The 26313-nt window shown below is 34.5% G+C and overlaps 1 protein-coding gene across 2 annotated transcripts; it reads right to left on the reverse strand.

The window, feature by feature from the left end:
* On the reverse strand, window positions 1–26313 carry ACA10 (autoinhibited Ca(2+)-ATPase 10). Of its 2 annotated transcripts, none has more exons than XM_008225634.3 (36): window positions 25764–26313; window positions 18661–18729; window positions 14217–14384; window positions 12274–12390; window positions 12152–12194; window positions 11283–11392; window positions 11063–11194; window positions 10855–10944; window positions 10464–10533; window positions 9628–9698; window positions 9454–9537; window positions 9287–9364; window positions 9133–9204; window positions 7594–7677; window positions 7430–7512; window positions 7242–7350; window positions 7074–7129; window positions 6797–6839; window positions 6609–6692; window positions 6071–6208; window positions 5897–5962; window positions 5702–5800; window positions 4857–4967; window positions 4352–4522; window positions 4206–4265; window positions 3246–3410; window positions 3027–3143; window positions 2732–2830; window positions 2423–2560; window positions 2242–2342; window positions 1542–1587; window positions 1291–1428; window positions 811–918; window positions 640–731; window positions 431–530; window positions 1–317 (listed from the first exon to the last, which is right to left on the reverse strand). In XM_008225634.3, the coding sequence occupies exons 3-36, from the start codon at window positions 14370–14372 to the stop codon at window positions 306–308; spliced, it is 3243 nt and encodes a 1080-aa protein (XP_008223856.2). In that variant the 5' UTR covers window positions 14373–14384; window positions 18661–18729; window positions 25764–26313; the 3' UTR covers window positions 1–305. The 2 variants fall into 2 exon arrangements, with proteins under 2 accessions (XP_008223856.2, XP_008223855.2); XM_008225633.2 differs by having other exon boundaries at window positions 25769–26263.

Here is a 26313-nt window from a genome sequence, read left to right on the forward strand (position 1 = left end):
TAAAAAAGCAAGGTTGAGATATTTCTTTGCATATAAACAAATCCATCATCCCAAAACATGTCAAACTGTAAAAACACAAATCACTGAGTACATAAAAACTGCACAAGTGAAATCCGGTCATCAGAGACCAAACCAACTATGTCTTCTTTGAAAAGCTGAATTACTGCAAATATATGTCCTACGTAACAAAAGATTAGTTCGTGATTTCTGTGAAAATATTCGTCATGTTAGCCAAAAAAAGGGAAAATGCAGATACAGAAAACTACTAAAGCTGTTGATGTAACTGCTGTATACCTCCACACTTCCTACTGACTAACCTGAAAGACAAGCAGCAAATGAATATTAATTGGTGATCACAAGCTTAGAACATAATAATTCGGCCTTAATCCCCCGGAAAAGGAGAATACAAAGAGGCATCCCTCATTCTTACCTCTGGACTCTTTTTTCGCCGATGAAATCTTCTTGTGAAATACTTGAAGAATGGAGTTTCTGGAACAGGTATCAATTTCCCAACAACAGCAAGTGGCCAACTGCAAGGAGAACAGAGTTGTGTTAAGCAACAAATGAAGACAACTACGGAACAAGTAATATCGTTGTAAGTTGTAACATCAAATTCTAGTAGTATCTGTACGGACTCACCTGATAAAGGCAATAACAATAGAAATGAGCCAATGATTCCATTCAAGTTTGACTGTTTTAGTAAACTTCCCCAGAAACTCGACGATGATAACCTAAAGAAAAGCAAGCGAATGTCAAAAAATTTAAACATTCAAAGCCCCATGGGAAAAAATGAAAATATTAAAGTCTCACCTGAAGTACAAGTGTTATTGCAATTATTCCCATAAAGAGACGGTTCTTAGTAATTCCTTTGAATATATTAAACTCATCAGGCTTTCGAGCATTGAATTCATTGAAAATCTGCGAGTTAAAGATTGTCACTTATTAAGGTCATAATGTAGCATATCTCATCCAAACTGAAGAGAACACATGAAATGTTATGTCTACAAGTACAAACAATCAACGAGTAAAAAACATAAACAAATCCACACAAAGTTCTTATAACAGAACTAACAAATTACAGAACATTTTTTACAGATCAACAATTTCACTTCATTTTTGTAGAAATTTAGTGCAGAACTTCACATGGGAAACAAGTTATTTCAGCAGTTTGCTCATATCATAGTCAAGGATCTTTTAGAAAATTTTACAAGAAAAATAAAAACCATAAACACATGTAGATATCGGATACCAAAAACAAGTGTTGCTGTTCTATTAAACAGTCTGACGTACTTGACAAAGGACAAAGGCATTGAATATCAGTGTATTCTTCAGCTTGTTAGCATGGTCTGTGTTGGGATCATGTGTCAAACGCAGTATACTTATCCCACGAAAGTTGAGGATAAGCAGGACGATGACTTGGTAGAAGGCCTGAGTTCAATGACAACTTATCAAAAATACAAACAAGGCAGATTCTGTAGCACGACAATACACGGTAAAGAACAATAATACATTAGTTGACAAACGCCAGAAAAAGCATGTACCTGAACCAACAAGTTCCTCCACATTATATTTGTTATAAGAGGCTCTCTGCAAAACAATGTAACCATAACTGCATTACTATTACCATCAGAGACACAAATAGGGCATCCAATTTGGTCAGTTTGCTTAATGACATCAAAATTTAATAGATATGGGCCAATTAGAGGTCACCATATTCAAAACAATAACACAATATACCTAATCACTAGAGAAAAGAAAGTAAAACTATATCTTGACAGAAATTAATGATCTGAAAGTAATTAGTTTCTCATGTTCTGTGCACAAGAGACAATACTAAATATGCTTTGGAGCATCCTTCCCAATCCCATGGATGCAAGTAAGTAGAATGAATATTCGTGACAACTTTTTTTAACACGGACTTTTAACCTAATTAAAACACATTTTGGCACAAACTTTGCTGCCATAGCTGTGATCCTAAGCATGTTTTGGTAGTCATAAACAAGATCAAGTTTTCTTCTCATATATTTTCAACTTTCCAGGGTAAAGAGATACTGTACCCTAAGGAACTTTAAAAACAGCTAGATTTAATCAAAAAAATAAATGAATAAAAATTCTTTTTTTCAACTAAAGTGAAAAATATTCAGACATTTTTGGCCAATTAACATAAAATAACAGTGTTTCAGTGATATGATACGTTTTTTTGTTGATTTTTAGAAGGCAGACACCACTACAGAAACTTACTTTCGACCAACAGGGGTTCTGTCCATCAAGTGATCTGTAGGAGGCTCAGTAGCCAACGCTAGTGCTCCAAGAGTATCCATGATAAGATTCACCCACAGAAGCTGCATCAAGCACAAGAAAAAGAGTCCACAGGTGTACACAGAGAGAGAGAGAGAGAGAGAGAGAGAGAGAGAGATAATACCTGAACAGCATTTAGTGGAACATCACCAGAGGAAATCGCTGCCACGACATTTATAATTAGTGCTGCAACATTGACTGTAAGCTGGAATTGGATGAATTTCTGAATATTTGCATATACAGATCGACCCCATCTAACAACCTACAAGCATTGGGAAAGAACCAATAAGTCATGTGTGACTTTAACATTAAAACGGTGAGAGGTGAGAGAGTAGAAGTACTACAGAAGGAAATAGTAATAAACAGAAGAAGAAGAAAAAACCCCAAAAAACCAATAGTTAGTATATGTCATTGGTTGCATAGTATTCCTAACCTTCACAACTGAAGCAAAATTATCATCCAATATGATGATATCTGAACTCTCTTTGGCAACTTCAGTCCCTTGAATACCCATAGCAAGACCAATGTCGGCCTGAACTCAAATGTGGAAGATTCCAAACAAAACCATTAAGACATAACATCAAACATTAACAATGAATTAAGATAGGAAAAAAAAGAACGAATAAACTACAAAGTACTACGGTGATTGTAACCATAATAACTGCTTCAATAAATAAAATAAAAAGAAAGAAAAAGAGACAAAAAGCAAGGAAAAACATCTGAGAGACCTCATGCAGTGCAGGAGCATCATTAGTGCCATCTCCAGTAACAGCAACAACATGTCCCCTTCTCCTCAATGCTTGCACAAGCAGAAGCTTGTCATTGGGGGAAGACCGCCCCATCACCTGCACGTTAAAAAGATTTTACTCCCTTAAAATTTTCCATGATACTTTAATTCTTAAGCGTGCATGCCAGGAACTATCTAAACAATACATAAGTATTCATACCGAAATCTTCTCAGCATACTCTTCTCTCAGCCCATCAGAAAGGTCACGAAAAACTTTTCCCTCAATGAGAGTTGGCTCAGTAGCATCTGAATCAGAAGTAAGTATGCCACATTCCAAAGCAATTGCTTTTGCAGTTTGAACATTGTCGCCCGTAACCATGCGTACCTACATGTTTATCAAGTTGGAAGGAGAACTTTAAAAATACAACACCCAATCGTTCATTTTCTAACAAGAAATATTTCAAAGCATGACCATAATTATGAAAACCCTACCACTAACAATACGTAAAAAATAGTGAATTTTTTTTAAAAAGCAAAAACATAACCATGGTGGGATATACATTGAAAGGCATCAACCACATAAAACTCTTGCAATTATAAAGCCAAAAAGAAACCACATCCAGAAATATCCAATTGCTCACTTTCTGACAAGAATATTTAAAAGCATACCCAGCAAATAATTATGAAAATCCTACCACTAACAATATTTGAACAGTACAATAGTAAATTTCTTAATAAAACAAAAAATGAAAGAAACATGGTGGGATATACATTGACACAAACACCCACCTAAAAAAGCACTTGCCTATAAAAACAAAAAATAAAGCAAGCACATCAAGAAACCATTCACGTAATGATCTTACAGTTAGTGGAAAACGACTTCCTTTTGCCCAAGTGTAATAGTCAAACTAATGACAGTTTTTAGGAGTAGGGGAACAAGTGGGAGGCTGAACATATTATTCCACATAAAATAGTATAATAAATGAAGATGCATAAGACAACTCTATGACAGGAAAGTAGGCCTTCCATTGTTGCACAATCACAGTTGAACTTAGTTGTAAAAAGCTGAACCCTATTGGTCTTCTCCAACCTTCCAAACACAATTCATCCAATTATATAAACACCCCTCCTATGAAGAACAAAAATTCACAGGAGGAATTGATATGTCACTAAATAATACCTTAACACCAGCCTTTTGGCATAGTTGCACTGCATCTCTAACCCCTGGCCGACAAGGATCCTGCATTTCATTATTGTGTACATAAGCTAAACAAACTAAATGTGAACGCAAATTTAAAAAGGAAATAAAACTTATAGATGCACTACCTTAATACCAACAATAGCAAGCAGAACAAGGTCGTCATCAGGCAATGCCCACAGAGCTAGTTGTTGTTCATCAGTCGGAACGCTTTCTAATTCATATGATCTATATGCAATAGCAACACAACGCAAACTGCGAGCAGCCATATCCTCAATGGACTCCCTGAACATCATTGACTGCAGACAGAACTTCATTAAAATGAACCATTTGATAAAATCTTCCGAAGTCCAAGGTCAACATAAAAAATGCAAACTAGTGAGAACATAAGCCTAAGAACAAACTTTTACAACTTAAATTAGGCTCTTATGCATAAAGAGATGTTAAACTGTCTTGCCAGAATAGAAAAATTGTAATGCATATGCAAATCATCACAAGCAGTAAAGGAAAGACTAAAATATTAAGGAAAAAAAAACAGAGAATGTATTACGCATGTCCCATTCACTGAAAAACCACAGAAATCAACAACTATCATGTAACTGTTCTGTAAATGTAACTATAAATTTCTCCTACCTTGTCATCATCCATTGCTGCCAACTGATCATTTGCATCAAGGTACTTTGTACATGAGGCCAATACTATTTCAGCTGCCCCTTTCCAATGTATATGAACTTCAGAATTGGGCTGTAAATATTGAAAGGCAATCAAACATTATTTAGACTTGAGTATGGATGAAAAATAAGTTTTCCAAAAATCATAGTATTGTAATATTATTTCCCATATCTGTAAATCATATTCTCAGGCATAACAAGATTTTTACTAAACAGCGTACAATAAAAGGTCATCTAGATCCCTGAAATATTTGTTGCATTCAAGGGGGTAACAAATAGGCACAGCAACGCATGTGTAGTAATAAAAATATAACTTGTAATGTACAAACTTAAAATGCCACATGATTTATATAGTATATAAGCAAGAAAACTTTATGCAGTGGAAATTTTCTCTTGCCAGAGCATGTAAATCTGGACAATTGAGTGGTTTGACTCTTGCATGATTGTAGGGTCCAGCTTCAGTCCCCACAAGAACATCACCCCTATATGCCATATCATGTTAAGAAAAGATCTACCAGAACTAAAACTTTGCTCACAAAAGCCAAGTTTTCCGGGAAGATATTTACTAGTAAAAGCTCAATCAGGAACTAACCATACAGACAGATATAACAAGAATAATGAGAATGTGGACAACAATAATAATCTATCACCAAAGGCAAATGGCAAAGTATACCTACATTGCCTCCCCCACCCAACAATGAATTTATTTATTTGTTTAATTTAAATGTCTCTTCAAAGCATTTTCACTACTGTGAAGATTGCAGCATAAATGATTGGTCACAACAAAGAAAAATTAATCAACTTTACCAATTTAACAGCAGCGCCACCTCGCTTTTTCTCAGAGTTGAATGGGAACACATGAAGAACCGAAGATTCAGACTTGATGGCTTCAAAATTCATTCCAAGCTGCAAACAAATTAATAGTAACCAATGGATCACTTAAAAATAAAGTCACATTAGAAGTGGAAGAATAGATGACATTGGAAAACCAAAAGAAAGAACCTTGATTCCCCATTGCAGAATTGCCTTTTCAGTTGGTGAACCAGAAACTTCTATATCACCACCAGTCTACAAAAAGAAGCAAAGGCAAATTGTTACAGTGTGTAAGCCTTTTTCACTCGTATTATGCTAGACAAATCTTACTAAGGAAAGAAACACTTGACACTTAAAGCATACCTCAGGCACATAAACACTGCCAGTTGTATTCAGTGCAATCCCTTCAACAAGCAAAGCTGATAGCATTGGGGACAAGTCTGACTTATTGTCAGATATATCAATTTTCTTCCCACCAGTAAAAGCCTCAACCACAGTCATCTATACTCCAAAAAAATTATCAAAAAAGAATCAGTCATTAGCAGCCCTTGCCTAGTCCACCAGCGTCTTCCCCCAATATTTGCACAATAAAAATAAATTTTCCAGAAGTCCCAGAACGCTGCTTGTGCTCAACTCCACCTGCGTTTTTCTTACAACAACCAAACAAACTAATCTCAATTTGGCTTTTTTAAACTAGGGCGGCACTTTGGCTGGTTTGAAACATCAATCTAGCTTTCATCCGAACTTATCTAATTGGTAACAACTCTCCAGCTTCAACGTCATAAATCAACAAGGAAATAGACATTCTTTCTTCCATCACATTATAACCTAGCTTTCTCCTCCCAAAATGAATGAAGAACAAAAGGGAAAAAAATAAAGCCCATTGTAAGTTATAACCCACCTGGTTCAAAGTTAAGGTTCCAGTCTTGTCACTGCATATAGTTGTGGCAGAGCCCATTGTTTCACATGCAGAAAGCCTTCGTACCTACATTTAGAATTCCATCGTTTTCATTTTATTATATGCTTAACCACAAAGTACATCATCTACAAAATCTATGTAGGAATAAAAATGAACAAAATTACACATACCAAGGCCTTATCTGCCATCATTTTTCTCATCGAGTAGGCAAGCCTGTGACATAGCCAAAGAATAAAAGGGAAAAGAAATGAGGAATGTAGAGAGATGAATGCATACAATACATATATGCTTTACAACAAGAAAAAATAAAGCTCGCATCAACGAGAAGACAGAAGCATATATTATTCTTTCTTTCACTGATATCAGGTTACTCAGTATAAAGCACATGGTTGAAGTGAAAAATAAAAAATAAAAATAGTTCTGGCACAAAAGAACGAGCACACTTACGTCAAGGTAACAGCTAAGGGAAGCCCTTCAGGAACGGCAACCACTACAATGGTGACCTAAAATATTTTCATAGTAGTCAAAATCACACTTTTCTATTTACAATAAATAACTAGGTAGACAACGACACACACGTATTGACTGCAAATAACTAAGTAGTTATTGACATACTGCTATAGTAACAATCTTAATGGCTCCATCTATGGCATCTCCAAATTTAGTCTTTCCGGCCTTAAACTGAGGAGTTCCATTTGCATTTTTTGTATGGCCAGTAAAGTACCTGCACAAATTATATTATGCAATCTTAAGTCAACTGTCATGTCATGGAGAAGGGGTCGCTAGCAACGATCGGAATATACCTGACCAATAGGACAACCAAGACAACAAAAGCTACTGTGAGTCCGACAATTCCAATAAAAGTAGCCACCCCGTTTAAGCGCACCTATTCATTTTCATCCATGGTTCAGCACATGTCATGCGTAAAAAGAGAATTATTTCAATATAACAATTCATTAAAGCTGACCTGCAAAGGGGTTTCTTCACCAGTATCTTCTGAAATACTAGCCATGAGCAATCCCCATTCAGTATTAACCCCAACACTGGTTACCTGAAGAAACAATAATAATAAAAAATTGAACGTTCTATTTCAACATTACATGTTCAACAAATAAAAACAAGCCTTACAAAAACAAAGAATGAGCAAGCAGACAAGGAATTTCAGATAAGCTCGAGTAACTCAAGGAAAACGAAGTACCAGACACTAAAGATGAAAGATACGAAATAATCTACACATATATACACAAAAATCCACACTTTTTGACACACTTTTCCCCCCTTAGATAATGAGCCATCCAAGGGTTAGAAATCCACCAAACTTAATTCTTAAAAAAATATAATATTCCTTTATTACTTTTGAAAATATTAATGCACAGTGTATGGGGCTCATCTCTCTTCTCTATACCACCTGCTTTTCTCTCTCCATCTCTCCCTCTCAGTTTCTCTATTCCTGATCGTAGAATTAACTAGAAATTCCAAATCTTGGAATAAAAAGAAATATCTCGAATGCTTTGTTTCCTTCTTACATGTGTTGTTTATGTTTTTATCTTATTTGATTATGATCTCAACAAGTACAGCCAGTCTTTTAAAAATAAAATTGTGAAGAAGAATTATTAAAACAGACAGTAGGAAAACATACTTTGTGGGTAAACTTCGGTTTCTTTCAAATTCATGGGTTTCTCAAAACAAAACAAAAGAAAGAAGAAAAAGTCTTCGTTGTAATGAAATTCAAGAGTCAAGAAAGATCCATATTCAAAATATGGTTAAAAGATGGGTGCTCTACAATCTGGTAATAGGAAAGTTGATTATATGCCAAATCCAAAAACAGAGGTTTTTATGTAGTTGCTGGTTGTTTTCTGGGGTTTTCCCTTCTTGTTCATGTAGCACCAGGAGCATCCTTTTTAGCATCTTGTAAGAGTCCAGCCATTGAATATAGGTCAATGAAAGTTCAATGTGAACTACTAGATTGAAGATTAGGGGAGCTTACTATTTTCCTAATGGAGTTTGAATGAGCAGAAGAGAGAAACCAAGTTAGAAAGAGCTTGACCAAAACAAAAAAAGTTAGGAGAAAAAACGAAGTGCCAGAAGATAGAGAAAGGAAGGGCATGAGAATTTAGGAAGGAAAGAGGAGAGAGAATGTAAAAGCATTCAGTGTCAAATTTGTTGTGTTAATCACAATTAATTATTATAATGGATGCAAGCTCAACCATTGAATGTGATTAAATCTAACGGTTTAAAATGTGTGTACTAATTTGTGTCAAAAATGTGTCCCCCAATCCTAACCCATGCGAAGATCAAAAGACGGTTGACCAGCAATACTTGTGCCACAGCTATGGTGGCTTTTTATAAAACATAACTAGGGTGGTACTCAGAAAAATATGATATCCTAAGCAGCCTTTAATAACCTGGATATGACTCCATAGCTTTCAAGATAGTGCACTACATGAAGGAAGGGAAAATAGTTGCAAGTATTGAAAAAGGAGAAGAGAGATATCTAAATCTTTACCAGCATAGTACCATTGCCATCTGCTACTTTGCAGCCAGACATTAGAAATGGTTCCTTGGAGTCCTTACGAACCTGCAACAAAAAATATAATTTACAGAAAATAAAAAAAAAGGCAATGTTCAAACAAGGCTACAAAACAGGCATAAAGACTCACAATCTTGCTCTCTCCTGTCATGCTTGACTCATCTATCGCAAGTGAGTGACCGCTTATTAAAATGCCATCAGCAGGGACCTAAAAATAGAATCAGAATATTAATAAGTTTTGCATTTGAAATGCAATCGTAAAATATACAACAAAAGTTTACTGACAAACACACATACCTGATCACCGATGTTAAGGGGTACAACATCACCAACAACAAGATCATAAATTGAGACCTCAACTCGTCTGCCACCTCTAATGACCTGAACATTAACTCCAAAGATGAATTCCAGTATAAGAAAATAAATAAAACCACAATAAATATGAATTGTAATGCAACCAGAGAAGCACACCTCCAACTGTATATTTCTCTTTTCCTCATTTAAATTCTGGAACTGGAGAGATTGTCTGTAATCACTTATGGCTGCACGTAAAAAGTATATACCAGTTCTGGTTAATACATGCTCCCATATATACTAGAATTCAAGTAATAATACAACCATATATGCTCATCAATGACAAATGCTTAAACACACCACAAAAAGAGAATACAAAAGATAATAGATGATTAAACACAATCCAATGTAAGAATCCCATTACTGCCCATCAGTGACACGAATAGCAGCCCTACCCCCTTCAATGAAGACAGATGGATACAAACACATTCCCCTCCTATTGAGATCCCTCAAATAAACGCCTAGCAGCATTTAATGCAAATTTTATTTCAACGATCCGAACCGTCCATGTTTTAAGTCTTCATTCAAAGATCATCCTAGCAAAAAATTACCAAAATCGGAAACTATTAAGTATTCTAGTTGTGATCAACAAAATCAATGATCCCGGTAGTCAAAGAAAACCTTAAAACTACAACCATCAATTAAGTGGTCAAAAGATTTCGAATTCAAATGATTTTTTGCAGATGATTTGGATTATGAAAATACAGTGTGTATGGTTCCCACAAGGGTGTCCCCATTATATGGTAGAAGAGAGAGAGAAAGAATGTAAATAAATCTTGAGTTCAAGACAGTGTCAAGTAATAAGATCCAATGAAGGATGGATGCATTCTGCCTACCATGATGAGTCTTCACTGAATAAAACATTCAACCACATTTTTAGGAACACTCACAAAACCTACCACGGACATGGATACCTATACATACATATTCAATAAGCATGTCCATTCAAATACCTGTGACAACAATAACAAGGATAACTGCAAAAGCAATGCTGCCCCCATCATACCAACCATCATCTATACCCTGTAAGCAACAAAGAAAATATAAGGCAAACACCATAAACAAACTATTCTTCTTTAAATAAAATAACTAACGGGATTCACAAGGAATTATGATATCATTTTTTCCAAACATATGCCACTATGAAATTGTAATATCATGGCCTTAACAGCATATGAAATCTTCTATCCTATTTACAAAAGACAAATCATGGGACAACAAAAAATCAGACTTCAAAATAAACAAAAGCAGAAGGGCTTTGAAAGTGGCAGATACCCATAAGACTAGTTTCATATCCTAAACTGATAAAGAGTGAAGCTATTAAAAAAGTAATGTCATGCTCACCTCTGTCTTTATACCCAGCACTAAAGAAGCCACTGCAGCTACCATCAAAATTATCAGAGTAAGATCTTGCCAAGCTTCCCAGAGAAATGTCTATCATACAGCACAAGGAAATAAAATAATATTACATCACAAATCTATTCTTTCTTTTTTTTCTAATCATTTCCAATACATAAAACTTAAGAAGTTCATAATTATAACAAAAACTTACCCAGAAACTCCTTGCTTTTTTTTTAGGATATGTGTTTGTTCCAAATGCATTTTTACGTTTCAGTAAATCAGCATCATCTCCATGAATTCCCTTGTCTAGATTTGTTTTTAATAAATCTCCCAGCCCTTTGACCTAATGTAAGAGAACAGCCAAGAAAAAATATAAGCAACATTGTTTATGTACCAAGTCAAATCACTAAAGAAATTTTTAGTAGACTTGCCCCCCCATATTGTTGCAGAGCAGGAAAATTATGATCCCTCGTCACCGAAACTAGTTGCTCCTGTCCAATTGGAAAATCACCAGCAGAACTTGGTTTCGGTGGTACAATTCCTAAAAATAAGAAACAGCAAGTTAACTGTAAAACTAACCGAAAGAAGAGTGTTACTAAACACGGATTCATATATGACATAAATCTACAAAGGTCCACAACACAATCCTAAAACAAATGAACAAGAATGTAGCTTTAGACATTCTATAACAATTGATTTTTCTTCAAATATAAAACTGTGAACAAGAAATGAGGAGAGGATCACGAGATCAATTCCCATGGCACCTATTCCAGACCGAAAGACAGAGTATTAACCTAAAATGAACAAAATTAAAATTCACTTTTGGAACATATTCAACGGGATGGTATCAAACATCAGTTTGTCATCATATAAGCTACAAGAAGAAACAGTGGAAAACAAAACGGCTTCCAGGATTTGAAAAAGAGCTTCAGAGTGTGTTATTGAATATAAAATAATAAAAGAAAGGAAAGAAGACTCAAGCAAGAATACACCCCCTGGTCAGAATTGAACAATGGCATTATGGCATTAGTTGGTTATTAGCATTAAGGGAACCAATTGTCGTAAATGAAAGCAGTTTATTGAGTGAAACAAAGAAGAAATTATTCCGACTAGGTATAATGCTACAATTAGATTCAAATAATTGAAGCATGGAGCAGTTTCCAGAAATAACCCGTGCCAAAGGAAACCAAAGGATAAAAGAAGATGCAATTCAAACAACACATCATGATGTCCTCACATTTTACTACATATGATACTTACAAAAATTTAATGGTCAAAGAAAATAAAGGAAAAGAAGTACCATTCACTTGTTGGTTTCCAGCCTCTTTGAAAAGATATGCAGCCTGATAATTACAAAATCATAAATTAGAAGAACAATAGAACATGAGTCATGTAATACACATTTGTTTTCAAATGAATTACTCGTATGGCTTGTGCATGTGCTCTAATCTTCCTCAGTGTCTGCTGCTTTTCTTCTTCCTTTTTCAAGTCTAAGGTGTATCGAAATCGACGAGAAGCATTCAGCACAAGTGCCGCTTGCTACAAAGAAACATAACATGGTTTAGCCAAAGCCTTGATTGAAAAAAAAATTCCTTCCACTAACAACTACCAATAGAGAAATTCAATTATCAGTCAAAATATACAGGGAACCCAGGTAGTACAATTTGACTTAACCGAGGTGGTTCAGGGACTCCCACCAAGCCCGACACACATTCATGGAGAAACCTACCATCGGTGCACAGCCACTGGCATCTAGGGTAGTAAAGCCCTTAACAGAGTGGCATCGCAATGGACCCAGTGAGTGCTTTGTTTTGGTTTTTCTTTGATTTTGGAACCAATTGTCACATATTGAAAACCAGAAAAATCCAAACTTAGCTGAAAATTAAGTTCACTTTTGGTAACAATTTTGTAAAACAAAATTCACACATCAACAGATATTCTTGTTGATTATCTCATTCGACTTTTACGAAAACATGAATCTTGACATATTACATATATATGTTAGTATAATGTAATCTGCGATAACAGATATATATAAAATGAAAAAACCTCTCTTGTGAGACGGTCTGGCTATGTTGCCAAAGTTAAAGTTTGTGGTCCAGATCTATAGTCTGGCAACAAAACATGCCAAATATCTGAGAAGAGAGCATTACCTTGTATCTATATATACACATATACTAGTGCACTTTGTTGTTGATATAATAATTTTTAGGTATGACATATGAATTGTATCATTATATATGCATTAGTATTATAGTTATGTATGTTTTTCATCACTTGCATCTGAACTCTTAATTTTCATGCACCTGTCAGATAATCGGTACTATGGGATGGATTATACTTTTTGCTCTTAGATCATACATGCCAACATTTCCTGGGGCAAGGTCAGCGCCACAATTGTATTTGGATTGTTGATTAAATACTCCACTCCTTTATTGATAAAGGGACTTGTACACACGCAACGGCACAAAAGGATTTGTTCATTTATTTAGCTATTGTAGGATGCAACAGTCCTTGAGATATAGGCCCAGTTTCAGACAGGTAGAAAAACTACAAGTCAGAGTCAAGAGTGACACAATAAGCACATCAAAAAGGAGTGTACATAGCTTATATTTTCTCAATATGCTCGACATTTTATAGACTAGTGTGGCATAGCTTAAACATGAAGCAGTACGTATTATTCCTATCCACCGTATGTAGAGAAGCTAATAGTCATTCATCACAACTTCTCATGGTTAAATAAATAAATAAAAGAATTATGCTGCTATAGCACCTTAAAATCATCAGAATACCAAAACTATCATCCAAATTCTTTACCATTTCACGTTATATTGACTTTGTTAGTGAAAAAAGAGAGTTAATATCACTCCTCCTTCTACATCAAAAATACTCTTTCAGCCAACATTTTTCCACGTCTTCTTTCAACTGTACATGCACTACTTAACCTAAATCAGTTTTAAACAGACCCAAAGCCCTTTTCCTAAAAAATTTGAAACTACACAAGTCCAGATCCAGGGGACAATTACTACATATAGAAACTGACCATACAATACCGCAAACACAAAAAAATAAAAAATAAAAATAAAAAAAATTGGAAAACTAAACATCAAACGCTTTAATCTCCCAACTCCGGATGAGAGTAAAAGTGTAATTTGACACAAAAAAAATAGAAAGAAAACAAAAATATTCACCGACAAATGAACACATGAGCCTAAATAGACCGCCCAAATCAACATTATCCATAGCCATAGATACAGAGACAAAGAACAAGTTGCAGAAAATATATCAATAAAATTAAATCTACAACAGCAAAATGTAAAGGATAATCTACAAAAAAGCAATATCAAATTCAAAGGTAAACATACCCTCCAACGCTTGAGGCGGTCAATAGAAGCATCCTTAGTTCTGGCAATGAAAAAAGTACTTGATGAAGACTCTTCATCGTCCGAGTCACCGGCCTGACGGAGTCCGCCCTCCAAATCTGTACGTCGTCTATACGGCGAGCCTCTTGATTGACTCATGTTTCACAAAACCTGTCGCAGGAGAGATGGCACCGTTAGCTTCTTCAACCTCTGAGCCCAAACCGCACTCAAAAATTCTCTCTCTTCGATTTCCACTATCTGAACCAAAAGAAGCTTCCAAATCTGATTCTACTTCAAAATTTCTCAAATATTCAAAATACTTCGCACTTCTCTAAACTATCTAACCCATTTCACGTCTGAAATTCACACAGAAAACAAATTGATGCAACTTCCGGTTGGATAGCTCAAGTGATTTCTCGAATCTTCGCTCTCCATCTCACACTTTGTCACTCTAGTAAACGCCTCAACTCTCCGTTGTCTCTCTCTAGCACAGCCGGTTCCAAAACGTTCACCGCTAGGCTTTGGGCTACTACTTATTGTGATTCAGACCTGGCAATATTGCAGTATCCAGGTGTCGTTATCGTGTTAACCCTTTAGTCACTCGATAATGCTTATCGCATCGTATCATGTCAAATTGTCAATACTTACTAACTGTTAAACTCAGGGCATTTTTGTAAATTTATATCTCTATCTTTTTTGGGCTCGTTTGGAATTGCTTCTCTAAGAAGCACTTCTATGTATAAGCGCTTCTACCAAAAGCGCTTTTATTATAAAGACGTTGAAATTTTCATAAAAATTCAAAGTACTTCTTGGAAAGGAACTTGATAGTGCTTTCTGAAGAAGCACATGACATGTGCTTCTCTAGAAAACGCTTCTATAGCCCAAAAGTCTTTTAAACTTTTCTACCAAACGCTGTCAGAAGCGTTTTTGGTTGTCAAAAACTGCTTTTAACACTTCTTCTCTTTTTTCGTATTCTTTTTCTTCTCTTTCTTCTCTTTCGTCTCTTCCTCCCCCATTCCCCCATTCTCTCTCTCTTCAAAACCGAACAACCTTTGAGCTCTCTTCTTCACTCAACTTGAGAGTCTCAAGCAGCCACCACACCACCCAACCACCGAATGCCAGGTCTAGTGGCAACGCTCCGATTCATCAGTGCATTACTGCCGTACAAAGAAGTGCCACAAATTATCCAAATAAATATTGACATTTATTAATTATTTGTGGGTATTTCTTGTTTTGTACGCGATGTGATTTGAAGAGGTGACCGACTTCAACCGAATTTGGATCGCTTGCCGTTTTAGCAACAGGAAGAAAAAAAAACGCGTTTGTGGTTCTTTCCGCGTTTTCGTGGACAGCCGGTGGGTCGCACGTTAGTAGTTTAATGCTGCTGGTATGGACGTGAGAGTGCTACTTTATTTTCTTTTTCGGTTTTGTGTGTGTTCAAATATGTGCAATAACGTAAAAAAGCATTTTTGATTATTGTGTTTTGTCTCTAGTTGAATTTGAGTCGCTATGTTTTGTTTCAATTTCAACTTTTGTTGATGTGTTTTTAATTTTCACAATTTAACCATTGTGTCTATGTTAGGAATTTTATCAGTGCGGTAATTAATTCAGATAAAAATTCTGATTTACAATTTGGGGAAAAATAATTTATTTCTTTTCGAAAAAAATACTATTGGGGTGTAAAAAATGCCATATGGGATTTTCAAATTAATTTTAATTTTTCATGTTTACTTGATAGATAGAGATTTAATCTCAAAGAATTTTGAGGCTTTTAAAAATATGAACTTTGAATTTATTTGCTTCCTTATTTGAAATCCAACATTTGATTTCGTAATTTTCGCACCGTTTAAGTTGTGAAAATTATCCTTAAATTACTGACAAAACTAAACACCGTGACCAAATTGAAAAAATTTGAAAAGAAATTAAAAACACAAATGACCAAAATTAAAATTGAAACAAAACACTTAGCAAGAAGTTTCTAATTTTGGCGTGTGTGGGGAATATTTACTTCTAACATGATATATTACACAAAAATTCTTAAACAGTCTATTTGGAAAGAAAAATTCAAAATTAACCGCTTGTCATTTTATAGTTGGTTCTAATTACATTAAAATTGTCTAAGAACTAATTAGAAAGTAACAAATGACTAGTTTTTGAATTTTTTCTCTAAATAAACTTTATAGGATTTTTGTATAATATATGATATTAAAATGGACTTATTTATAAAAACCTTTTTTTTTTTTCTCTCTTTTGAGGTTACCGACAAAAGAATGAATGAAACGCGATACAGGTTAATGCGGGAACAAGTTCCTCAAGTAAAACAATTTTCCTAAAGTGAAATTTGTACATGATTAACTTGTTGATGATAGGATGACAAACTTGCCAATCATGGAATTTTTTTGAGTCGGTCCATTAGACAGTTGGCCCATATATATATATATATATATATATATTTGTATAATAATAATAATGATGTGAAGGTTCAAGGTGGTGTGGCAAAAAATGATGACATTAAGTGTCGACGAGTGGAAAGGTTGTGCAGAAGGTTCAAAGTTTTGGTGTAAGACGTGGATGGGGCAGCAGCAAGGCAAAATATAGAGCTGCCTTGTGGCAATTCGAAGAAGTAGGCAAAGACAGAAAATAGTTATATATAAATGAGTAGTCCATTTAAATCACTATCTGATTGTATGATTCACTCATACGTGTAAAATTTGTCGATTTGAGATGCTGCCACCACAAAGGATTTGGAATTGAGATTGGTATCGGAAAAGAGAATATGAAATAATAAGATAAGGCAAGATCATTTTAATACCAAAGAAAAGTTTTCTAATGGGGGAAATCGTAATATGCACTCCTTTGAAAGCATATTGCATTAGTCTAGATCTACTTGATGTTTTCGAATGAGGAAATTTAAAAGTATTAAAAAACTTTAACGTGTTAGAGATTCTAAAACATGAAGCATAATGGGACTTAAGTAGGAATGTAATGTTTATTTCTATGTATGTAAGGGGGGATGGCTCTATATGACGGTGGTGGAGATGCCGGTCGATGTGATGTCGGTGGCCGATGATTGAGCCAGAGGAGGTGGCGGTGATGGTGAGTTTGAAGAGAATTTTGTTTATATTCTTGCGTGGGTTGGTGGAATAAGGATTTTGAGCAAGAGAATGTGTGTGAGGGGAGAAAGATAACGTGTGCCTGTTACTTTCAAAAGGAGACTAATTACCACACCAAAGAAAATTGGAGAGTAATTAGTGCCATTATCTTTGGATGACTAAGTACATATGGAGGTGGGTGGTAGTGGTCTACTTTTCCTTCAAACTTTTCTCGAAGCTAAAATTCTATGTGGATTAGGTCAGTTGTCAAAAGCAATGTGTTTGTGAGACTTCTATTTGCTCTTTCGTAAAGCAAATGTAGACTATTTATAAAAGAAAATTCCAAAAATGGTTATCAAAATAAAATGAGTGCAAACACACACCTTTTGAATTCTGTCATTTAAAAAGAAAAAGAAGAAAGCACCTTTGAATCGATGTAAATATAACAAAATGGAATTTGGTTTTGGACGGTTCAAATGCTTGCAGAGTGCTCTAACTACCCTTTACTGTACCAATATTCTTCCTCACCTTCTCCATCTTCTTCTTCTGTTTTCTTTTTCTTTTATAAAAAGAAAGATAACTTACAGTCTAGCTACTTCCTAGAAGAAGAAAAACAGGGGATGTCTTTCCAAACAGAACAAGAGTTGGTACAGTAGGCCAACGAACGGCCTACATGGTTGGTTGATGGTTGTACCAAGTATACCGATCCTTGTAATTTCCTTCTGGCCATATCTTCTGAGTTTTCAGAAAAGGTCGAAGTTTTTTCTTCTTCTTTTTTCTTGGCAAACAAAACGGTCAATTTTATGGAAATATTCCATTGACATTGGTGTGAATTGATAAAACCAACTAATATAAATAAAAAAATTAAAAAAAATTAAAACTAAAATAATTCAGGATTATTTAGTTCCAGTTCTCGATTGATTCAAATTATATAGGTCGGCGCATGGAATATTTTCTATGTTTTGTTTTTGGTTTACAAGGGTATGGAATTTCACGTCAAGGTGAAGCTCCAACATAGAGAAATACATTTGGATATATTCTCAATGAGCAGATTGTGGAAGATAATGCCTATAAAACAGTATATAAACGACGGACACCATGATCGAAGCCTCGAAACCAGACAAGAAATGGCATTTTATTCGAAACGAAATGAAGAAGAAAAAAGAAAAAAAAACCATGGAAGATCACTAGAGAGACAATATGGGGTAATGCATGCTTCAAGTTTTGCTTTATATATGCATATTGCTTTCGTTCTTCATGGTTTTGTTTTCATTCAATATATTTTTGTTTTTTCTGTAAGAAAGGGATGAATTAATACTGTAAATTCAAAAGATGATGAGGAAATAAAAACGTACCAAAAACTAATTGGCCGAATATTCAGTGATGATCTTCAGAGAAAACAACGTCGTTGATGATCAAAATCTCTGCATCACCATCACCAAAAAGATTTGAGTTCTTATGAGATAGCGTCTCCTTCTTTCCAATATATAATCTAGCACATATATTTATTCTTCTTTAAGAATCGCACGTAAAAGCATGCAATTTTCCAACTCAGACGGTGCATACTGAATACAGCAGTTACATACAAGTTCTGTTTTTAGAGAGTTAAAGCTAGCGTGCTACACCTTTTTATAACGGTGTAAATTTTTTATTTTTTATTTTTTATTTTTTTATTTTTTTATTTTTTTTTGTAGGCTGAAGTTAGATGGGGGGTTTTCTCATATACAATGTGTCATGAAGATTCGAACCTAAGACACTGGCCTGCAAATCAAGATTATTCTCCACTGAATTATATCTTTGTTTATTTTTGAAGTTTTTGGAATGGTCAGAAACACCCATTGTATTTACGTACGTAGTTTTTTTTAAGAGACAAAGCCATATATGTTTTAATATTCTATTGCTAAAAAGATATTGTGATCTTTTTAGTCGGCATATGCATGTTTTAATATTCTAATTGCTAAAAAGATATTGTGATATTTTCAGTCGGCATGTTAGATTCAGACTGATAATCTAATAAATATCGTACATGACAAACTATCTAGCAAGAGATCAAATGATGATGGACACGTCTCTCAAGCTTTATATGGGAATTCATTCTCATCTGAATTGTTGATAACTCTATTTTAAAGTTCAATTTTAACTATAAAGACTAGAAAATTAAAATTTTGTACTTCAATCATGCCACCTATAGTTTAAGAGGAAGCTATAATGAGTAGGAGCCAATGTAAATAAAGTTTCTGTTTTTTTCGTCTAGAGCTCTCCCTATTGTAAGAACTGAATACGAAGTATGGTTAAACAACATGCCAGTGTCCTCTAGCTTTAATTTTCATCTCTTTATAATTAACAACTATATTATACACGGGGATCCCATTTGGCTTTATGAAGCTTCAAGGAAGGTATAAAATTTCACAAAGAATTAATGCATTCTATATGTGGCCATGCAAGAGTGTGACACCATGAAAGTTGTCATCCCCACCATCTTTATTTCTTGTGTGGCCCTTTACTTCTTGTGTGGTTTTGGTAGTGTTGATGATGCATATCAATTAAAGGATATACGTGTAAGTGAAGCTATCCTTCGATTGGGACATTGTCTTCTTTATAAGCTTGCTTCTATAGTTTCCGTATTGTTTGATTAAGTTGAGTTTTTACAAAGTTAGTTAGTCGATATTATCATAAAGTTTTAGTTAATAAGTCATTAAGATAGGAAGGAAGCAGCAAAAGCAGGTAAACCTACTTTAAATAAAGGCACAAAATGAACCATAATCTGCAAGCTAGTTCTAGGATAGTACTATAGAGTTCATAAAGTTTTTCCTCATTCCTAGCTTAGAATAACTCTTTCTTATGCTTATCTCCCTCCTAATATATAAAGTTAGGTATTGGAGAATAATCGAATGGGAACACGAATCCATTTTAATTGGATATCGAATAAAAATTACTTGGTGTAATTTATTTTGTTAAGTTTCCGATGTGGGACTTCATATAATTCAACATATCTAACACAAGATTTGTCTGGGTCAGTTGCCCCCATTGATCGCAGACTCAAACCTCAAAAGTATCATCCATCAATATTTCAGCTTTCAGCTGGTCCCATAATATATACCTTATTTGGCCAAAAATTCTGCATTCCCAAAAACGAACTCTTGCAGCATTTTGGTGATGCTTATGGAAAGACTTGTTGACTGATTCAATATATGTGCTTTGGTACTATGCGTTTGAGTCTGATCCTTATACCCATGCCCATGCATGCGTATGTATATACTACTATGTTTAAGAAAACCCTCTTTGCCAATCGCGTTTGAGCTTCATCTTATGGGTGTTGCCAACTTGCCTTCCTTGGCAAATAGAATGCTCCTTCTCATAATTAGCTTTGAGTATGTATAGAAAATTATAGCAAATCCTGACGGAGTTTGGAACCTTCACTTCTATTGTGTGCTGCAAAAAGGTTATAATCTACTAATAGCACCTCCATTATCCCCAAAAATGTTTATCTACTAATGAATAGATATCACCTCCCTCTGCAAACTCACTAACCAATATCTTGCTGACCTCCAGACTAGAGACCGCCCATCTGAGGGCCGGCGAGTTTGCCAACCACTGTTTGGGTCTCCCGGCCTAACAGAGAAATAGGAAGAGAAGGAGAAATAAAAAGAGGGGGGGAGAGAGAGAGAGATAGGGGTTGGGGAAGGGTGTCTGTGGCGAGTAATGGGACGTGCGGCTGGCTGGTTCTTGGTGGAACAAATGGTGGTCTTAGTGAATCAAGGATCCTAGGGGTATATTAGGGATTTTAGTGGCAAATTTTATTTTATTTTTGGGTTACAAAGGGGGGCTTCCCCCCGACTAATTTTTTTTAGTTGGGGTTGCTTATGAAATGTATTTTTTTTCCATAAATACAAGCTACTAGGGCCGGCATTTTAGACCAAAAAACTGAGAACATCAATTAAGGTTTTACCTCATCTAAACCGATTGCAACATGTGGTTTATAAAACCGATAGCAATATATAGTTGTGATTCTGCGTATCCAAATAATGCAGTATACTGCAAACCGCAATATAATTTAATTAATTATCAAACTAAATACTTATAATTATTTTATGTTAACCAACAGAGGTTAAGACTTCATCATTTAGATGAATTTTTCTCTCTTCCCTCTTCTTCTTCTTTTTCTCTTTCTCTCTCTCTCTCTCTCTCTCTCTCTCTCTCTCTCTGTGGGACTCACCTAGGCTTTGAATGTACTACTAATGAAGAAATATCATTTGAATATTTAGTGAATTAATATAACTTAATTAGTAAATAATTAAACTTTTATCTAGTAGGAACTTGAGTTTCAATTAGTATTGCAAACTCATCGATTGTGTTGGTAATTTTATTAGGTTGTTATTAGTGGGTTAGCCGAGATAATCTCTAACTTGCAATCAACTATTTAGTTGATTAATTGTGCATTAGCATGATTGTGGATTGTATTGGTTTTTAATAATAAAGTTCATTATCTCTGTATATGAATTAAAGAATCATTGCCAATGATAAAAAGTTCTGATTATTTCAGCAATCTTTTCAAGCATGAGCATACTCTTTTTTTGTTGATAGAAAGTTATGTAATGTTATGTTGTTCCCTATACCGACAATTGCGATATACCACAATATGTCGGTTGGTTCATGGTCTTCTTTTTACCATACCGCAATATTATGTTGGTCGGTTCACAGTTTCATTGAAAAGTTGCGGTAACCAAACCACAACCACCCCTATAAGCTATAGTCTAAACTATAAGGGAACGGGGGATTCACACACACACACACGCACACACACACACACACACTACCAACTACCAAAGTGACATGAGAGTTTGAACCTAAAACAATTGATCTACAAAGTGAAGACTTTTTTCCACTACGCTAAACCCTATTAACTGCTTTATGAATGTTTGGATTCAAATAAAGGCACCCAAAACAAAAAGTGGAAAAGAAAAATCAAATTTCTTTTTAGTTTTCATTTTGTGTAACATACATTCTTTCCACCATGATAGGGGTGTACATCAGTTTGAAACCAATACAATTTCACCAATCCACATTTGGTATAGATTGGATTATGATTTTTCCAATCAAATCCGATCACATTAGAAATTTAAATCCAATATGATCTAATCCAATTGATATTGGATTGGATTGGTTTGGATGATCAGTTTTCATAATGAAAATATATATAAATGAAATGTAAAACATTTATCGTCAAGTTTAATATAATCAAATATTTTAATAGACATAAATGTAAAATATAAATGAAATACTAGAGAAAATTATTTTAATTTTATAATATATTAAACATAACTCGATCAAATTACTTAATTTTTTTTAACTTTATTAATAAAAATTTCCTAATTAGCAAAATAAGCATGAAACTAACTAGATCGGATTGGATCCACACAAGCAAATCTGTCATCCAATCCATCATGTCAGTTTTGGAAATTAGGGATCCAATCCAATCCACCAAATCATTGAAATGGATTACAATTGGATTGGATTGGTTGATTTGGGAGGATTGAATTGGATCTTGCACGCCCCTACACCATCCTCTCACCACTCTTTCTTTGCCTTTTGGAGGCCCTGAGCGAACATCCTAAATGGCGCCTTATACTTATATGTATATTTATGTGATTTTTTTTTCTTCAATAAGTTAAAAAAATATTACTCAAGTTTTTCTATCAATCTTTTTCAATTTCCTAATTGATTTAACTAGGTTAATTGATTTAAGCTATTGTTTAAAAAATAATTGGGTCTTTATTGAGTTTCCTCTTTTTAATTTTGAATTGAGTAATTGGGCAAGTTTTTTGTTTTCACAATTAGTGGGCTTTTATTGAGTTTCTTTTTTTTAGTTTTGAATTGAATGATTAGATAAGTTTTTTTAGATTTACAATAGTTGGTTTAGACCTAAAATAATATTTATATATTATATAAATTTTTTTAAAATAATATAGATATGTATATGAAGGGTATTATATAAATCGGGGGCCCTCCCAATTTAGGGGCCTTAGGTGGCCGCGTTGCCTATTTGTGCCCAAGGCTTCCCCTCCTTCCCAATCGGTTATTTCTCTTATGCATTTATAAGGGTCAATTATTGCAATGGTTCTGAATTTGTACCGATTTTTACTTTAGTCTTTCATTTTAGTTATTGAATTCTATAATCCTCATACTTGTACTTGTGTTTTTATTTTACTGACTAGTCGTGGGTTCGAATCCTACTTGGGGAGATTTCTATCTAAATAGTTGTCATTTCTAAAATTCCAAGAGAGTGGAAGTACGAATATAGGAACCAAAGTAAAACTCGGAACCATTAAACTCATAAAACTCGGGTGTTTAAATTTCCCCATCCATTAGAGAGTGGAAGTATAAGTACAAATAAGAAATTCCAAGAAATTTCCAATAGTTGAAGACCAAAGTAAAACTCGAGTACAAATACAAGAACCATTATACTCGTATTTATAAGAGCACTTCCACCCATTTGCCATGACAAAAGGTAAGGGGAGGCAAAGACTATTACTATTCACATGAATAGTGGCAGCCTTTGCAAAAGGCAAGGCGTGTTTCCACCCATTGCCATGAAAAATGACAAACACTATTCACTTTTAGTTTTTCTTTTATTTTTTTTACCTAAACAATTAATTTGTAGAATATTTTCGGATAAGATTGTGGGTTCCCACATGTCAATATTTATTATAAAATTCATACATTATAATTCGAATGAATCTTTCGGATAAGATTCTCGGTTGCCAAGTGTCGATATTTATTATAAAATACAAATCACAAATTTCAGATAAGATTTTAGGATAAGATTCTCGGATGCCACATGCCGATATTTATTATAAAATACAAATTTCAGATTTCAGATAAGATTTTCACCCTCTAAAATTGCCTCATGTGTCATCTCTATCTTCTAAATCTCTCTATAAAACCAGAGGCTCAACTCATGCCTCTTATACCATATCTTCTCTATCCTTTCATTTATCAGATTTTAGATTTCATACTCCACTCTCAATGTCAAACATAGGGAGATGCTTGGAGAGTTAAGAGCGAGAAATTAAAGAAAGAAGGCATAGACAAGCTGAAGAAAAAAAGGGTGCAGCAAGAAGATGATGGACAAATTGCCATGACAGTGGGTATGCTCGATCTATCAAGCAAAGGTCGTCACTGTGGTTTACAAGTCGGCCGTGGCCTGAACGTGGATAGACATAGGCATTATCAAGGTAAGAATCTTTTGAAAGATTATTTTATCCCAAATTCTATGTACTCTAATGTTGATTTTCGAGGGCGACATAGAATGCAACCTCATTTGTTCAGTAAAGTTATGCCTTTTTTGGTGACTAATGCTAGGGTGATTAATCATGCCTTTTTTTGGTGAATGGGGACATATTACGATAGTCCCCATAGTCCAATCTAGTTATTAGAATCATCAATCAACTTGAATCAAATATGCAAATGGTTCGGGTTTCTAGTTTTGGTGGTATAGTACTTTAATCTTTTTTTTCATTTTCTTTTTTGTCGGATGGAATATTTTTAATCTAGTTGTATATGATTTCAAAAAATTAGAATCTCTCTATTTGGTCTTCTATTCCATTTTTTATGCGATTTTCCTTATTTCTTTGGTCTCATAGTTCCTTTCATATTAGAATCTTCTTTAACTTTTGTTGATATGGAGTACTTAGGGCCATTAGATTAATGTGTGGCCATGATTATTTTAAATGCAAAAAGAAAAAACTACAAATATAACAAAACAAATGCAAAATGAGCCAACACGGGTCTAGCCTAGTGGAAAATGAATTGACTTGCATACTAGTGATATCAGGTTCGAACTCCCATAACACTTTGGTAGTTAGTGTGACACAATTGATTGTATTAAAAATAATGAAATGCAGAGCAGCAAACTCTCTTCATCATTGACAACTAGCCCCTTGGCACATGCTTACACATGTGCCAATTGGTTTTCTTTTTTCTTTTTAATTTTTTTTAATATGAAAAAAATGTGAATTTACCACATTATCCTCATTTAATTAATAATTCCAATTCTTAATGTTTGAATTAACCAAGGGCAGTTTTTAGTATTTTGAATGTTTCACCATTATCTCTCATTTGCTTTATATATATAGATATACGACTAAATGAAGAGGTTGAGAAAGTCAATAAGGCGCTTTCCAAGAAGTGTCTCAGTTGGCTGTGTAAAAAGCTATATCACTATAGCTTAGAATCAAATATGAGGTTGCACCCTGGATTTGATGTTGTTTTATTCGTTTCCCATCCAAAGTGATTTGTAAAAGAAGCCAGAAAAGCATATATATTTGAAAGAAGAAACATGAGTGATGCAAGAAAGCTAGGACCTTTTAACATATCATTTTCATTCATATATTCATTTATTCTTGACACATATTGCAAAAATTTAAAAAAAAAATTTAAAAAAAATTAGAAAACCTACCTTACCTTATCGAAGAAACCAAAGAAGGAAGCTTCCAAGAAAGTCTGCAGCTCCAGAAAGGAAATTAACGAAGTTGCCTAATGGAATCTGGGCCTCCCAGGAAAATGCAGAGAAGGATGATTAGATGTACTTGAATAAGCATATCTTTGATACCAGATGTCGATAAAGAAAAAGAAGAACAAAACTTTGATGCAGCAAAAAAGTTTATTTATATTATGTGGAAAAGATAGCATCAAACTTGTAAAGGGATAGCATATCTTCAGTTCTTGTAAAGGGATAGCATATCTTCAGTTCAGGAGAGAATATATATGACTGCAAAACGCGTTGATTCGGTATATATATGGACTAAGTAATGCCCTTTATCCTTATTTGGAGAAACTGCGATGATTCCATATGGAAACAATGGTAGTGTAATTTCCACTAGCTTCTATAGGGATGACATATATGTGCTTCAAATTGAATGGCACCTTCATTTAGACTCTAGACAAGTAATTTCGAGGAAATTGCGCATGACTTGTCCCACCCTTTTCATTATTGGAACCCAACCCTC

Source organism: Prunus mume, linkage group LG2, assembly GCF_029339155.1.
Source record: "Prunus mume cultivar Tortuosa linkage group LG2, ASM2933915v1, whole genome shotgun sequence".
NCBI lineage: Eukaryota > Viridiplantae > Streptophyta > Magnoliopsida > Rosales > Rosaceae > Prunus > Prunus mume.

Bases quoted from the DNA above. Each gene is read 5' to 3' on its own strand.
- ACA10 (XM_008225634.3), bottom strand. From the start codon at position 14,372: ATGAGTCAATCAAGAGGCTCGCCGTATAGACGACGTACAGATTTGGAG. The intron at 7,678-9,132 runs GTAAAGATTTAG...TTGTTTCTTCAG, and splicing joins ATGGCAATGGTACTATGCTG to GTAACCAGTGTTGGGGTTAA. The intron at 1,429-1,541 runs GTACATGCTTTT...CATTGAACTCAG, and splicing joins GGAGGAACTTGTTGGTTCAG to GCCTTCTACCAAGTCATCGT.